A 15,866-nucleotide genomic window follows, 5' to 3' on the forward strand; every position below is an offset into this window, starting at 1 on the left:
CCTGTCTTCCCCTGAGATGTGTCTTGATGCTGCTTTGTGCCGTGACCTCTGTGACCCCTCTCCCAATAGTGTGACAAGTCTGTAAGCATGCTCACCCCTAAGGTTCCCCTACAGAAGTGAAGAAAGAAGAAGGCCTTAATGTCTTCAAGTATTAACACAACTAGGCCCTATAAAAAAGCCCTGGAACCCAAAATATAAGACAAAGAAGAGCAGTTATGGTTAGTTCGCATGTTGCCCCCACAAATATATAATATATATTTATATGTATATAAATAAAAATTCAGTGCTGTAAAAACATCTCCAACTCCATAGGATCTGACCCATCGTAGAAGGCCTATAGCATTTTACTATTTTTCTCATGACTAAAAGCTACTGCTGGGAGTATGTAAACTGTACTGGATCTCCTGTGTCCTTCATTGAGAATACATTTACATTTACATCATTTAGCAGACGCACTTATCCAGAGCAACACTAAGGAAGTGAAGACTTGTTAATATCAATATTTTGTCACTTTTGGGGGGAGGGGGTTTAATGCACACAGAGAAAAATATCATTTTGTGTAGCTTTGTTTTTGGTAGCAGCAAAGCACCAAGTTTTTTTCAAACTGACTGTATGTATGTCTGTATGCATGTGTGTAAGTCTCTCTGTGAGTCTGATTGTATCTTGTCTCCATAGTCTCTGTGTGTGTGTGTGTGTGTGTGTGTGTGTGTGTGGGGGGGGCTGCTATAGGTCTATGAGGAGCAGCGCCCCACGTTGATGCCATTCTCTGCGGCAGCCTGTAGCTCGATGGGTCTAGCTGGCTGCTCTCCCGGCCGGGCGTTCATCAGAGACAGGTTCCTCACACAGCCTGTGAGCCCCGAGGAGAACTTCCCTCCCGTCATCGCAGATATGTCTGGGGCTCCCCCTGTAACAAACAAACAGACACACACACACACACACACACACACACACACTCAGTGCATGTTCTTAGAGAAGACACGATATCACCTCTGTCAGTCAGTCATTTCCCTACAGATTTGGGACACTGTAAGTTTGTACACTTTAGACACTTTGAAAACAGGATATTTAAGGTACTGTATTTCTCTACTCTTTGGAGACTTTGAAATATAATACTTGACATTTTCCCAACAGGTCCCTAACAGGAAGGTGACGTACCCAGGTATACGTTGCCTTTGGTGTTCACCATGATGCTTTTGCCTTGTGATTGTCCTCGTTGAATGGCTCCTCCGTCTACCTGAATATATCCCTGTTTACCAGTTCTGATCACACACACACACAGAAAACTTCCCTTACTCGTATGATCAAGACACTTTGTCACAAAGCACAAGACACTTCGCCACAAAGCACAGAGAGAGTACATTCATTGAGAAAATACACCACTACCAAAAATCAATTCAAAATAGATCTATCAGTGACATTAGATATTCATTATAAATCCATTTTTAAAGACACTGTATGAAAACACAAGATGAAGAAGACGTGAAAAATAAAAAGTAAAAAATACAGTCCCTCCAAGATATTTTGTGATATTTGCGAGCAAAAATGCTTGATTTTGCTGAAGCAATTTTGAGATTTTGCATGGCAATATTTGTCGCGAAAATGTGCTGACAAGGGAAACCGTTTGTTGACGTCTGGCTTGACTGAACCATATTATGCGGTAAATGTGCGGTGATTGGTTGAAATTGTGAGCCTCCTTTTTGTACTGTGGTGATGGCTCAGTTTAATACGATAATATTGCGATGATTTCACTGTTTTAAGCGGAAATAGTGCGGTGATTGGTCAAATATGCAAGCCCAAATATGCAAGGGAATTGATTTAACAAAGAAAATTGCGATCGCAGAATGGTGGAATCATGGAGGGACTGATAATAGGAGGTGTATCAGAACATGAGAGTGGAAGGTCATGAATTGCACAGTACCTCACAGCAGTGACCTTGTGCCACCTGCCATCATTGATGGGCTTTCTGGACTGTATCTGAGACTCTCCACTGCCCAGCTGGTAGCTGTGGACAGACAGGGAACATGCAACAGTAGCATTACTACTACAGTAGGACTACATAGAGGAGAATGATCACCTATGTGCTTATTTAGGACTGGTGCAAACAATACTTTACCAATTAGTTATATATGACCCGTAAGCATGGCATATTCCTTAGGAAACCACAATAATCAAAAAGAAAAACAGTCATGACAGTGATGCTTTCTTACCTGAAGACTAAGTGTCCATTTTGCAGACCAAGACTTATAAAGTCTTTGCCCTTGCCTTGATCTCCAAGTTCCTGGAAATAAAGTTGTTTAGGTGACACATTATAGGAAAGTAATGACAGACAAAAAAATATCATATATCATATATATATATGGATCATATTTTAAAACCATAATGGATTTTTTCATATACTAAGTGTACATGTTTTCTGTAAATAAGACTTGTGGAGTTGCCTGTATTGTATAAGATACATGCAAATATATTTGTATACCTATTCAAACTTTGATCACAAACCTGAATCAAGCTCCTTTTGGGAGTACAGTACAAACTAAGTTACATGCAACATAACAATAAGCATTGAAGCTGCCACAGCCATGGTGCATATTATAGTACATTGTTAAATGACTAAAATGTAAATGTAAATGTTAAAGATTGATTGATTGAATTGATTAGATAACTAAAAGTAGTAGGCTGCTCCAGCCGGAGACAACAATATATATAGATCCAAGTAGCCTTATCCAGATTGTTGTACATTTCAAAACATGTAGTCCATAGTAGTGTAAGACTGTCAAATTATCTCACAATACATCTATACATGAAGTACATCACAGGAGGCTGCTGAAGGGAGGACGGCTCATAATAATGGAAGCCATGTGTTTGATGAGTTTGATTATCATGCCATTTATTCCATTCCAGCCATTACTTTGAGCCCGTCCTCCCCAATTAAGGTGCCACCAACCTCCTGTGAAGTACATATCCTGAAATATACCATATTTACCAGGTGTTTTGGTGAGGTGGATACCTTTTTACTAGCATGCATCTTGCGGAAATGGCTAGCGCCATTAAAGGGTTCCTGGGGAAGATGGCAGGGGGGGGTCGGGTTAGAGAGGCAAAGCAGCAACCAGGCAACATGCAGTGCAGTCAAACAAAACAGTGCTGTCAAAACCATGACAAACCATGCCTGGACCTGGAACTGTGACATGGCTCGCTCAGAGCCAACATGCCAAACCAACAGCCAGTCTGTAAGTTGCATCAATCTCAATGCAATGAGTAAGGAGTGAGCTGTGAGAGCCAAACATTATTAATAACCAAACAGAAAAGAGCAGTTGAATGTCAGCGAACCTCTTTGAGTCTTAGAAAAGCTTTATAAATATCCAATGTATTATTACTGACAGTGAGTGTAAAATGTAGGTAATGCTGTATAGGTGGGTTATTGGTAAATACGTGATTAGATAGTAAGGATGATAAGGAGTGCTGAGTAATGCCCCGGTGACTAGGTTATTATTAGTAATACGGTGACTAGGTTAGGACATACCACTCCCTGCCACAGGATCAGGCCCTCTTTGGAGGAGGTGTTGACCTTGAGCTCCATCTCGATGGTCTCTGGAGCATCAGGGCCGCTGCAACACACACACACACACACACACAGAGAGAGATAGAGAGCGAGAGCGAGAGCGAGAGCGAGAGCGAGAGCGAGAGAGAGAGAGAGAGAGAGAGAGAGAGAGAGAGGGAGAGAGAGAGAAAGAGATTTAAAACTACAAAGACCACGTCAATGCCTCACTACAATAGTGACAATTTTAGAGAAGGAAACTGATACAGCTTAAAGAAAGTTGCTGCTTTCCCCACTTAGGAAACTCTGGCTCACCTTCTGGGGAAGATAGTCTTGGGAAGAGAAAGGTAACCGTTGTCATAGAATTGAGCAGCATACTCAATGGGGGCATCTATAAAAATAGAGTAGAAAACACAGCACTTCAGTTTCCTGTATGTTGCCATAGTGATCCTAAGTGTTAGAGCTCCCTCCGGTGGCAGCAGGGTGAATAGAACCGTCCAACTGGCTCAGTTAGAAACTACAGTAGTTACACAAGAGCGAAGAAAGACATGGAAAGAGGGGAAAAGACAAAGAGCATTTTCTTATCATTTGACTTTAGGAACAATATTTGTATTAATATTTCAAATAGCTCTATTTTTGACACGTATTCCTTAATACAGTATTTTATACCAATGTTGCAGATTGCAGATTCTGTATTGACAGACAAACTGTACAAAACTCCACAGTCAGATGACAGTCTCCATAGTACGTCATTCCTTACACACACTATGTTTGTTGAGTCTAAAGATACAGGTATCACAGTGCAGTGTAGACCCAGAAGATTGAGTACTCCATGCGTAGTTATCATCTTCAGGAGTTTCACACCCAAACAGCTTTCACATCATAATCCTTTCATAAAAATACTTTTAGTGGTTAGTAACTGACAACGAACATCCTTGTACCAATATGTAGAAAAATGCATTTCACATTCTCAGTTCCCAACGACAGCAGTAGTGGAGAAAAAAATAGTTGTTTCTGTTGTTGTTTTGGACAGGCAGTTCGGAAGACGGGAGACGGAACAGAAGTTCTTGTTGCAGTGAGTGGTTGGTTATTATGTCAGACTCGACAGGACGCTTGTTTAGGAGAGGAAAAAAGGGGAATTCTACATTTAAAACCTATACGGTATCTAAAACAAGACAAAGAAAAAGTGTCACAAGGCCAAAAGCTGCTGAGACACAACCGCAAGATGACGTAATATCCATCTGCATGCTACAGTACACTTAGCCTTTAACAACATAGAATTCCCCTCTCCCAACATGTCACAGATAGGAACCCCAGCCACCAGTTGAGTACAGTACAGACATGTGTAGTGTTGGTTTGGTAGTATAGTATACGTGTCGTGTAAGTGACTTGTTTCTCTGATTTGCTGAGTGTGTTAGGCTGGCGGCGGGGACCCGCGGGGACTCTTTGGGGCCCTCAGGTCGGTCGGTGGGGCCCCTGACGGTTAGTCACGGTTATGTCAGGCAGAACTGAAGGGAGGGATACTGTACCATTCCCCCCACTACCCTCCAAATTCCACAGGGCCTCGGCGAAGCTGGAGACCTGGCCTGTGTGTGTGGGATACAACCATGAGAGGCCTGGAGTAAGACACATTAGATCATGTGGCTTTGACACCCAACACTTCAGAGCACTGCTGGATCCTATAGACTAGCTGTCTGATGTTATGGTATGGAGGTTAGGGTGTGGAGAATCATCTTCATATGGGACCATTCCTTAGACGAGCGGTCTGGTTGAGGTCTAGCTAATGCAATGCCCTATGGGACAGAGATTGTTATTTACATTTTAGTCATTTAGCACTTATCCGTTATGTCTACTGGTAACTATTATCTCGGTCAAGATGATAAGGGCGTATTCTAAAGCGAACATATACACAGTGCTACTGTGAAGCGATTTCATGGTATCTCCACAGATATCTTTATCTCCTAGCTAATAAAGACACAGTGCTGCAAACAAAGTCCTCATTCACAATTATACCATACATCAGCTTTTATGGTAACAGGGTAATTCTTGGAGTAATTGGTAGAAAACTAAAATACAATATATTGCCACCAGTGAATACATTCTGAAGCGTTATAATTAGGTTCTAATGATTCCTTATCCAGATTCTCTATCCAGAATTGTTCCATTTGTTCTGCTGGTCTCCCTCATTCTCTATGATAACAAAGTTGCATCTCAAGATAATATAATAAATATAATATGCCATTTAGCAGACGCTTTTATCCAAAGCGACTTACAGTCATGCGTACATTTTTTACGTATGGGTGGTCCCGGGAATCGAACCCACTATGCTGACGTTGCCACTGCCAGTGCCATGCTCTACCAACGGAGCTACAGAGGACCACCAAGAGCCCTACAGAGGACCAAGATGTAGTGGAATGGTTGCGTTGTGTCCAGTGTATAGGAAGGTAAGAGAGCAGTACTCACTCTGCCCACAGATGGGGCCATTGAAGCCTATAGGACACACACACTGGCCATTCACACAGCTGCCTCCATTCTGGCACTGGTCACTGCTCTGGCAGGTATCCTTCACCACCTCACAGCGCTCACCTGGAGAGGGCACAGAGACAGGGGTCAGTGGTCAGGGTTAGAGGGGTCAAAGTGGCATCAGGAGGACAGATACACACTGCAGTGACATTTTCTAAATAGTTAACCAATAGGACTATCTGCATTGACCCATCTTTGCACTAACTCTTGACTCATCACATATGCTGCTGCTACTGTTTATACTGTAAGTCGCTCTGGATAAGAGCGTCTGTTAAATGACTAAAATGTAAATGTAAATGTATTATCTATCCTGTTGCCTAGTCACTTTATCCCTACCTATATGTACATACACTATACATACAAAAGTATGTGGACACCCCTTCAAATTAGTGGATTTTGCTATTTCAGCCACACCCGTTGCTGACAGGTGTATAAAATCGAGCACACAGCCATGCAATCTCCATAGACAAACATTGGCAGTAGAATCAAACATTGGCAGTAGAATGGCCCGTACTGAAGAGCTCAGTGACTTTCAACGTGGCACCGTCATAGGATGCCACCTTTCCAACAAGTCAGTTAGTCAGATTTCTGCCCTGCTAGAGCTGCCCCGGTCAACGGTAAGTGCTGTTATTGTGAAGTGGAAACATCTAGGAGCAACAACGTCTCAGCCGCGAAGTGGTAGGCCACACAAGCTCACAGAACGGGACCGCCGAGTGCTGAAGCGCGTAAAAATCGTCTGTCCTCGGCTGCAACACTCACTACCGAGTTCCAAACTGCCTCTGGAAGCAACTGTTTGTCGAGAGCTTCATGAAATGGGTTTCCATGGCCGAGCAGCTGCACACAAGCCTAAGATCACCATGCACAATGCCAAGCGTCGGCTGGAGTGGTGTAAAGCTCGATGCCATTGGACTCTGGAGCAGTGGAAACGCGTTCTCTGGAGTGATGAATCATGTTTCACCATCTGGCAGTTTGACAGACGAATCTGGGTTTGGCGGATGCCAGGAGAACACTACCTGCCCCAATGTATAGTGCCAACTGTAAAGTTTGGTGGAGGAGGCATAATGGTCTGGTGGTGTTTTTCATGGTTTGGGCTAGGCCCCTTAGATCCAGTAAAGGGAAATCTTAACCCTACAGCATACAATGACATTCTATACGATTCTGTGCTTCCAATTTTCTGGCAACAGTTCGGGGAAGGCCCTTTCCTGTTTCAGCATGACAATGCCCCTGTGCACAAAGCGAGGTCCATACAGAAATGGTTTGTCGGTATGGAAGAACTTGACTGGCCTGCACAGAGCACTGACCTCAACCCCATCGAACACCTTTGGGATGAATTGGAACGCCGACTGCGAGCCAGGCCTAATCGCCCAACATCAGTGTCCGACCTCACTAATGCTCTTGTGGCTGAATGGAAGCAAGTCCCTGCAGCAATGTTTCAAAATCTAGCGGAAAGCCTTCCCAGAAAATTGGAGGCTGTTATAGCAGCAAAGGGGAGACCAACTCCATATTAATGCCCATGATTTTGGAACGAGATGTTCGACAAGCAGGTGTCCACATACTTTTGGTAATGTAGTGTATCTACCTCAATTACCTCGTACCCCTGCACATCGACTAGGTACTGGTACCCCGTGTATATAGCCAAGTTATCGTTACTCATTGTGTATTTATTTCTCGTGTTATTATCTTTCTATTATTTATTTTATTTTATCTCTGCATTGTTGGGAAGGGCCTGTAAGTAAGCATTTCACTGCTAGTCTACACATGTTCACAAAGCATGTGACGAATACAATTTAATTTGATTTGATGATTACATTTTTGATTTGGTAAATATTATTTTCAGAATAGGTTAGCATAGGGTTATTGAATGCCAATTCTTAACTCAATCTATGGCATATAGCTCTAACCAAACTGAAATGCCATAGATTGTAAGTCATTTAACATTTACAATGGACTCACCCTCGAAGCCATCCTTGCAGAGACACTGGTACTCATATTCAGCGCTGGGCATGCATCTGGCCCCGTTCAGACAGGGGTTGCGGTCACAGGGACTGTTGTCCTTACACTGGACGATGGCCATGCTGTCTGTGAAGCTGTAGGACAGGTCCACCTTCTTACCATTGATGGACACCTGGACAAGGGACAATAAACATGGTAGAGGTTAAAGGTCCAATCAAGTCAAATGATCAGGGAAAATAAGACATTTGTCATATTTGTTTTCCACCACTATTGTACACAGATATTCTGTGACTGTTCTGTATCTGGATATCCGACGTGACATTGTGGAGGTACTAAGGTGATTATAAACATGACATAAGTGGTTATGAATGGTAATAGAGGGAATCATGAATCATCACGTCTCTCACTCTCCCTCTGTGTGTGTGTGTGTGTTGAGCTCACCTCTCCTATGCATCCAACAAACAGATCACTGATATTAAGGGCCTTGGGTACGATCTCCATGTTGGGGACTCCTCCCAGGTACATGGGGGTATGGATGTTCAGGCCCTGGGCCTTGCCTGGCGACGACCTCCTGACCTCCCGACCACCGTCAACCGTCAGAGAGCCATCCTTGTCGAGGCGCCCGGCTTCCATGCGGTGCCACTGGCCAAGGGTGACCGGCTCAGGACTGCGCAGGACAGCTTGGCCTGGAAACAAAGACAGTAGTAGCATGGTTTCCACTACGGCACTATGTCTGAGCGCGTCAGTGCTTGCTAGTGGCTTGCTAATTTCCTTTCCACTGTTTTGTGGGTGCCTGAGAGGTGCTTCGTGTGAAAACTAGGCCAATGAAACAGCGGAGATACTTAAACCCGAGACAACAGATTCCCTGATCGTATCGGTCAACAGAGTTACAGTGTTTGGAGACTCGATCTATAAGTTAAGATTCAAGAATCTATGGCACAACCATAACAAGCTTAAGGTAACAGTCGGAGAGGATACACCAGGTTGAGTAGCTATCACAATACACACGTAAAATAGTAGTATACTATAGATATTATTATACTATATCTTTATGCTCTCACCAGTCCCCAGTTCATAGCGGAACTGCACGTATCCGTCTACCATCTCCAGGGAGACAAAGTCCTCTGTCTTCATCTTCTTGCCCACGCTGAAGAACATCAGGCCGTCCTGGTCCATGGGTTTGAACTCCATCTCGATGCGCAGGTCGTTGTGGATGTTGGTCAGGGCAGGGTACTCAATGTACGAGTCCAAACCATCAAACAGGGGAGTAGTCACCAATTCACCTAGAGGAAACAAACATCAACAAGATGTTAAGATAAAAATGCCACAAAAAAACAAGATGTTGAGATATTATGTGACCAAAATGCCTAAAAACAAACAAACAAGATATTGAGAGAATTTCTATTATATCTAGTAAGGTGTGATTATGCCTCAATGGCAATACAGGAAAGTGGGCATTGCTCAGGAAGAAAACCTGTTTCCCTTACCATCCATGCACTTGTTTCCAGACTTGCCCAGGTGGCATCGGCAGTCGTAGCCCAGGGTGTTCTGACGGTTGATGCAGGTGGCGTCCGGTCCACAAGCCTCTGGGTGGCAGTGCAGGGAGGAGTGGTGCTGGCAGTTACTCCCTGTGAATCCTCTGGGACAGCTACACTTGTACAGACTGGCCTCAGAGTCCTGGCACACCCCTCCATTCTGAAACACAACACCACAATGAATGAATGCATGAATGTATTTCAAGTGGGGTCTGAGGACGTGGTTGTCAGCTGACCTGACAGGGGCGGTCAGTGCAGATGGGACAGTTGGACACGCCCGTGGAGCTGCGGTCCAGATCCTTGAAGATGATCTCATCACCTTGGATGACCAGCTTACGGATGCACCCTGGATAGAACCAAGAACAAAAACCAATGGGAACATTCCAAAACAGTGATCAGCAAAGTATTGTTTACTGTTAAGAAATAACCAACTACAAAACAAACAAAGAATGTATGTTATAAATGTATCTACTGTTCCCTGAAGTATGGGACATTTGTGTTGTACCAGGTGTTCTGGTTGAAAGTGATCTCTTACCGACAAAGCCGGTCTTGAGGCCAGCTGTCTTGGCCAGGAGGGTGTAGTTGGGGTAACCACCCACATACAACTCCTCGTTCAGATCCAGCCCCTGGAACTTGCCCTGTGATACAAGACAGGAAACAGTGTTCATGGATTAATCTCCTGGATATGTACTTTATATGAATTCAACAGTCTATAACTGGCTATATGAAACTACCTGGGAGCTTCTGTTGGATATTCTCTTCGTACGAATGACATTGTTCAACAGTCTCAGGATCTAAACAATTTGAGTGGGACTACCTGTGAGCTCCCATTGACAGGGGCCTCTCTGTCCACTATGATGGAGCCCTGGGTCTGGTTGCGGTAGAGCTCTATGGTGTGGAACTCTCCCAGTTTGATGGGGGTGGGGTAGCGGATGGTGGCCATGCCAGAACCCACGTCAAACCTGCAAGGAGAAAACAGTTCAGGTTAGAGTTATCGCTGCCATTGTCGTTTTGCCATCATGATTGTGATCCATCATCATCAGCTAATGTTGACAGAGACTAATGACAGTTCAAGTTACCATTCATCAACAGCTTGTTTATTCTTACACATTGAGCTCATATAGTGTTCATATCGGTAGCCCTAATGCACCAGAATGACAGCCAGGTGCTCACCTGAACTCAGGCCTGCCTCCCACCAGCCCCAGAGAGATGAAGTCTGCTCCCATGGTCCTCTTCTGTCCATTATAGATGATCATACCTGGTGGACCAGTGGAGGTACAGTTAGCTTGGTACACACCCTCGCCCCCTGGAGCCAGTCAGAGACAAACAGTCCCCCTGGCACCAGGAGGAGAACTGAGGTCACTCAGTCCAAGAAGCTGCATGCTAGCAGGTTAAGGGCCAAGCTTGGGACAGTCAAAGCCAGGTTCTAGTATGTGCTGCCCTGGGGCATCGCTCTGCTCTGTATCAAACTGTCAGTATCTCTGCCTTCACACTGGCTGCATGCCAACGACACATGCTCTGCTAAACTCTGCCCAACCAGCACTGCAACCATCATCAGCAAGGTCAAAGCCAGGGCAGTCTAAAACCATGCCTCCTCCTCATAAACATATCCCTAACATCTATGGCTCTGAAAGGGAGAGGTTATAGCAAAGAGAGATTTCTTAAATGCGGCACAATTGTATTTTGTTGTTGGATAGTTCACTCTGTACAGCTTCCATGAGCTGGTATGGAAGTTGTTTTCAGAGTATGAGTGTCACCCATTGAAGCGGCCCACCTCACTGGTGGGGCTTACATACAGTACTGTCCAATCTCCATTATGAGGCCTATTCACTGTCTAGGCTAATAAGACATTCATTTTGCAATAATAAAGCTTGTCTTTAGAAGCAGCAGGGCAGTCTTGTAGGTAGAAGCTGATGCAGAGAGATGAAGTGGACTGTAATGGAATGACGAGCGGGAGGGTTGCCAATACAGCCATCATGCCTGAATGAGGACATAGGCCATTCTTCAATAGGCTTCTCTCTCACAGCCACCAGCTGTCCTCTACATTAGGATGCATTATGGTAAGGTAAAAGGTCAACATCACTGGTGGCTTTTCTGGCTTTTCAGCCCAAAAAGCATCACCTGCATCAGTCTTGAGTGTGTGAGCTCAAGCACTGCGACTCACCCGCATACAGTATGAGACCTTCACACCGCATGGGTGAGAAGAGAGGGAGTGTGTGGATGAACAGAAGAAGAGGGGGGTGAAATCATGTGAAAAAACATATGACACACAACAAAAAAACAAGGAAAGAGAATGTACTCAATGACACAAAGACATCATAACAGATGCAGTCAGGATCACTGTAGTCAGTGAAACTATCATAAAGCAAAAGATGCAAATCCACTGGTGCACATCATCTGTGCAGAGAAAGCTATTTTTCAGTACATAAGTCCTCACCATCAGGATTGTCTGGCCTGAAGCTGATCTTGATGCTGAAGGACTTATAGGCGTTCTTGATTGTGGGCAGAGTGAGATAGGACAGGGGCTCCTGGGTGAAATAGGGCATCACTCGATCTGTAGAGATAAAGGATAGAGAATCATAGATTTAGATACTGGCAATGTCGAAAGTTTCCCTCCGATTGAGCTTACCGCCTATGAACTAGAGATAGGGGACAGGGAATCATCGAGTTGGATACTGGCAATAATATGATATTCCCTTTCACAGTGTGTTTATATACAGCTGACTGACCATGGACTTTGAGGGTGGTTAAGGCCTCCACTTTGCCTTGCTTGTTGGAGGCAGTGCACACGTATGTCCCAGAATCCTCGTGGGTCACTTCGGGAACCGTCAAGGTGTTGACTACCTGTCTACACTTAGGAGGGAGTTCCCCATCCAGCTAGAGAGACAAGGACACAGAACATGTTACAAAGGGTCAAATCAGGATCCTGTTCACTAGGCACAAAGCAGATGAAAATGGTCAGAAACAGATAGGCACTATCTTTACTAGTTTGTTTTCCGTTGCACTGATAGGGTGTTGGCTACCTTGGACCATTTGATGGCAGGCACTGGGTATCCTGATGCCACACAGGGCAGGACAGCATCTGATCCCACTGTCACTTCATTCAGCTCTGGTAGAGCTGCGATCTGGGGTAGGGCTTTACAAACAAATATCCACCAATACATGATCAGAGGGGACAAGGGCTATAGGAGTGTATATGTGTGTTGTGTGTGTCTTTGTGTCTGTGTGTATGCGTGTCTGTGTGCAGGTGCGCGTGTGTTTGCAGACGTACAGGTCCAGTGCACTTCTCTTTCTACTCACATTGGACATGTAGGACCACCTGAGACTGCACAGAGCCCACGTCGTTGGTGGCAGTGCAGCGGTACTGTCCAGCGTCAGCCTCGGACACCTGTTCGATCTTCAGCATGTCTCCCTTCACCATGATGTGTGCCGGCAGTGGCCCTCCCACCCTGCTCCAGCGCACCGTGGGCTGGGGCTCGCCGATAGCCTGGCACTCAAACTCCACGGAGTTACCCAACATCACTGTCTGCACTGCGGTACGTACATTGATCATCACCTTAGGCAGGGCTGTGGATGGGAGAGGAGAGAGGGTCAATACCAACATTAAATTAATGCTGGAATGGATACATTTAGGGCAGGGCTGTCAAAATCATTTTGCCCCGCAGGCCGCATTCGGTCTTCACCAAGGTCCGGAGCGCTGCACTTAAAATTGGTTATATTTCCATGCCATCAAAATTAGCAAAACATAGTCCTCTATCCATCGCTTTTTACATTTTCGATGCTCCCTGATTGTCTGACATTCGTTTAAATGACTGTTAGCAAGCTGGACAGAGTGAAGAAACTATTGATGACTGTTAGCAAGCTGGACAGAGTGAAGAGACTGTAAATGTAGGTCCATTTCTACACAGTTTCGATTTGGTTTTAGCCTAAAATAAACTCCCCTGCGGGCCAGAATGAATGAGCTTGTGTGCCGGATCCGGCTCGCGGGCTGTATGTTTGACTGTCACGACTTCGGCCGAGGCTGCCTCCCATCCTTGTTCGGGCAGGCTTCGGCGTTCGTCGTCACCGGCTTACTAACCACTGCCGCCCCAATCATCATCACATTTGTTTGTCTTGTCAATCACACACACCTGGTTCTAATCCCCTCATTAGTCCGTGTATAAGTGTTCCCTCTGCCCCCTTGTCCTTGTGGGTGATTGTTAGCTGTGAGAGTAGTGTAGCTCGGTAGAGCTACTCGTACATTTTGTGGCCAGGGTAGATTTTCCCCTGTGCCTATGTATTATGGGATATCCGTTACAGTGTATTTGCCAGGGATGAGTGTTTCCCCTGTGCCTGTTTCGTTGATCACTATTTGAGTGCATTTGTGTGTCAACGAAGGAATAAACTCTGTATTCGGTGATTACCCTCCTGCGCCTGACTCCTTTCATCACACTCATCACATTGACACCCCTGATTTAGGGGTTCATGATTTAGAACAGATCATTATTGCATAGAGCAGCTATACAAATTCTCCAGTGTTATAACTCAGGGTTGTGAGTCAAAACTTGTGTCAGTGTATCTCAGTGATTTTGTGGATGTTGGACAGACCTTGGATGGTGAGCTTGGCGGAGTCCTGGGCCTGGCCGTGAACACTGGTGGCTCTGCAGATGTAGATGCCCTCATTGCTCTGCTCCAGGTTCTCAATCCTACACAAAACACACAAATGTATCAGTGCAAGACAGACAACAAAAATGCACTTCCTGATTTCACCAAATGGGACATGATCCTGGATCATCATCTGTTTGATCCTGGATCATCATTTATTTGTGTTGATCCTGGATTGTATTTAAGTTAGGTTGATCCTGGATCATATTTAAGTTGTGTTGATCCTGGATCATCTTTAAGTTGTATTGATCCTGGATCATCTTTAAGTTGTTTTGATCATGGATCATCTTTATGTTGTATTGATCCTGGATCGTATTTAAGTTAGGTTGATCCTGGATCAACATTTACTTGTGTTAATCCTGGATCATCTTGAAGTTGTGTTGATCCTGGATCATCTTGAAGTTGTGTTGATCATGGATCATCTTTAAGTTGTGTTGATCATGGATAATCTTTAAGTTGTGTAGATCATGGATAATCTTTAAGTTGTGTTGATTCTGGATCGTATTTAAGTTGTGTTGATCACTATCTGTATTTTGACTGCCTGCTGTAAAGTGTCTCTCCTGGTGGGACTGACTCACCTCAGCACCCCATCTTTGATGTGATGGTTGGGGGGCAGGACTCCTCCCTCCTTCAGCCACTCCATGGTGGTCCCCAGGCCTCCTGCAGCAGAGCAGGTAAACTCTACAGCACTACCCCGGGCCTTTACCTCCACCTGAGGAGACACACGCACTGCCAGGGGCGCTACACATCCACGCGCACGCATCCACACAAACACATTCTGTTTTGAGTTCACAGTCGCATGGCTTTTAGGTTTGCTCTTCATGAAGGTATTTCCCATTGCAAAGTAATTGAGCTGTCGGTCTCCATTTGGTTTGCAAAGTAAGAACAGACAAAGTTGTGACTGCGCACGGTACTTACATCTGACAGTGACTTTGGCATGTGCTTCGCTGGTGCCCACTTTGTTGGTGGCGACACACTTGTAGGTGCCAGCGTCCTCGGCTATGGCTAGGTTAATCTGGAGGTCTCCTCCCTGGACGTCGGCCCTGGTGGACAGACTGCCGTTCAGCTTGGTCCACTGGAAGAGCAGGGGGGGAGTACCATGGGCCAGGCACTGCAGCCGGATCACCTCGCCCACACGCACTGCCACGTCGTCGGGCAGGGAGGTGGCATAGGGAGGAGCTGCATCACCGAGACATGGAGGGTTAGAGAGTAGAGACAGGGAATGGTATTGAGACGTTAGGATGATTGGGACATGACATGATTTGTGATACATTTGATAGGACAATGTTACTCATGAGCAGAGCAAGGAATGGGCAGTGAAGACCAATATTCAGTCCCAATGGCCAAGCTATACATTTTTAAAAAACGTTTTAGTCATTTAGCAGACGCTCTTATCCAGAGCGACTTACATGAGCAATTAGGGTTAAGTGCCTTGCTCAAGGGCACATCGACAGATTTTTCACCTAGTCAGCTCGGGGATTAGAACCAGCGACCTTTCGGTTACTGGCACAACGCTCTTAACCACTAAGCTACCTGCCGCCCTATGTTTCATATACACTAGTGGACCAGTTCCTTATGATCTATTTTGTGTATAGATCTTTCAGTTTACTCGTGTTCATTTTTATACATAAGTGTATCCATATCTATCTCCATAGTGTTTCTGTACAGACTGGGAA

The 15,866-nt window shown here is 45.0% G+C and overlaps 1 protein-coding gene across 1 annotated transcript in view; it reads right to left on the minus strand.

The window, feature by feature from the left end:
• Nucleotides 1–297: 297 nt before the first annotated feature.
• LOC311150167 (basement membrane-specific heparan sulfate proteoglycan core protein-like) overlaps nt 298–15,866 on the minus strand; it is a gene marked incomplete at its 5' end in the record, with an annotated part of 158,638 nt that continues 143,069 nt past the window's right edge. Inside the window, 24 exons of the mRNA XM_084187486.1 lie at nt 298–904; nt 1,156–1,259; nt 1,919–2,002; nt 2,208–2,278; nt 2,984–3,058; nt 3,521–3,605; nt 3,851–3,926; nt 5,065–5,121; nt 5,999–6,121; nt 8,012–8,183; nt 8,453–8,697; nt 9,073–9,294; nt 9,499–9,706; nt 9,783–9,892; nt 10,082–10,184; nt 10,364–10,508; nt 10,720–10,804; nt 11,972–12,100; nt 12,276–12,423; nt 12,570–12,682; nt 12,847–13,113; nt 14,134–14,231; nt 14,769–14,931; nt 15,109–15,369. Of these exons, the coding sequence (XP_084043612.1) occupies nt 732–904; nt 1,156–1,259; nt 1,919–2,002; nt 2,208–2,278; nt 2,984–3,058; nt 3,521–3,605; nt 3,851–3,926; nt 5,065–5,121; nt 5,999–6,121; nt 8,012–8,183; nt 8,453–8,697; nt 9,073–9,294; nt 9,499–9,706; nt 9,783–9,892; nt 10,082–10,184; nt 10,364–10,508; nt 10,720–10,804; nt 11,972–12,100; nt 12,276–12,423; nt 12,570–12,682; nt 12,847–13,113; nt 14,134–14,231; nt 14,769–14,931; nt 15,109–15,369 (3,317 nt within the window). The 3' untranslated portion in view covers nt 298–731. The remainder of the gene's footprint in view (nt 905–1,155; nt 1,260–1,918; nt 2,003–2,207; nt 2,279–2,983; nt 3,059–3,520; nt 3,606–3,850; nt 3,927–5,064; nt 5,122–5,998; nt 6,122–8,011; nt 8,184–8,452; nt 8,698–9,072; nt 9,295–9,498; nt 9,707–9,782; nt 9,893–10,081; nt 10,185–10,363; nt 10,509–10,719; nt 10,805–11,971; nt 12,101–12,275; nt 12,424–12,569; nt 12,683–12,846; nt 13,114–14,133; nt 14,232–14,768; nt 14,932–15,108; nt 15,370–15,866) is intronic.

Source organism: Coregonus lavaretus (genome assembly GCF_964263955.1).
Source record: "Coregonus lavaretus genome assembly, chromosome: 22".
NCBI classification, from domain to species: domain Eukaryota; kingdom Metazoa; phylum Chordata; class Actinopteri; order Salmoniformes; family Salmonidae; genus Coregonus; species Coregonus lavaretus.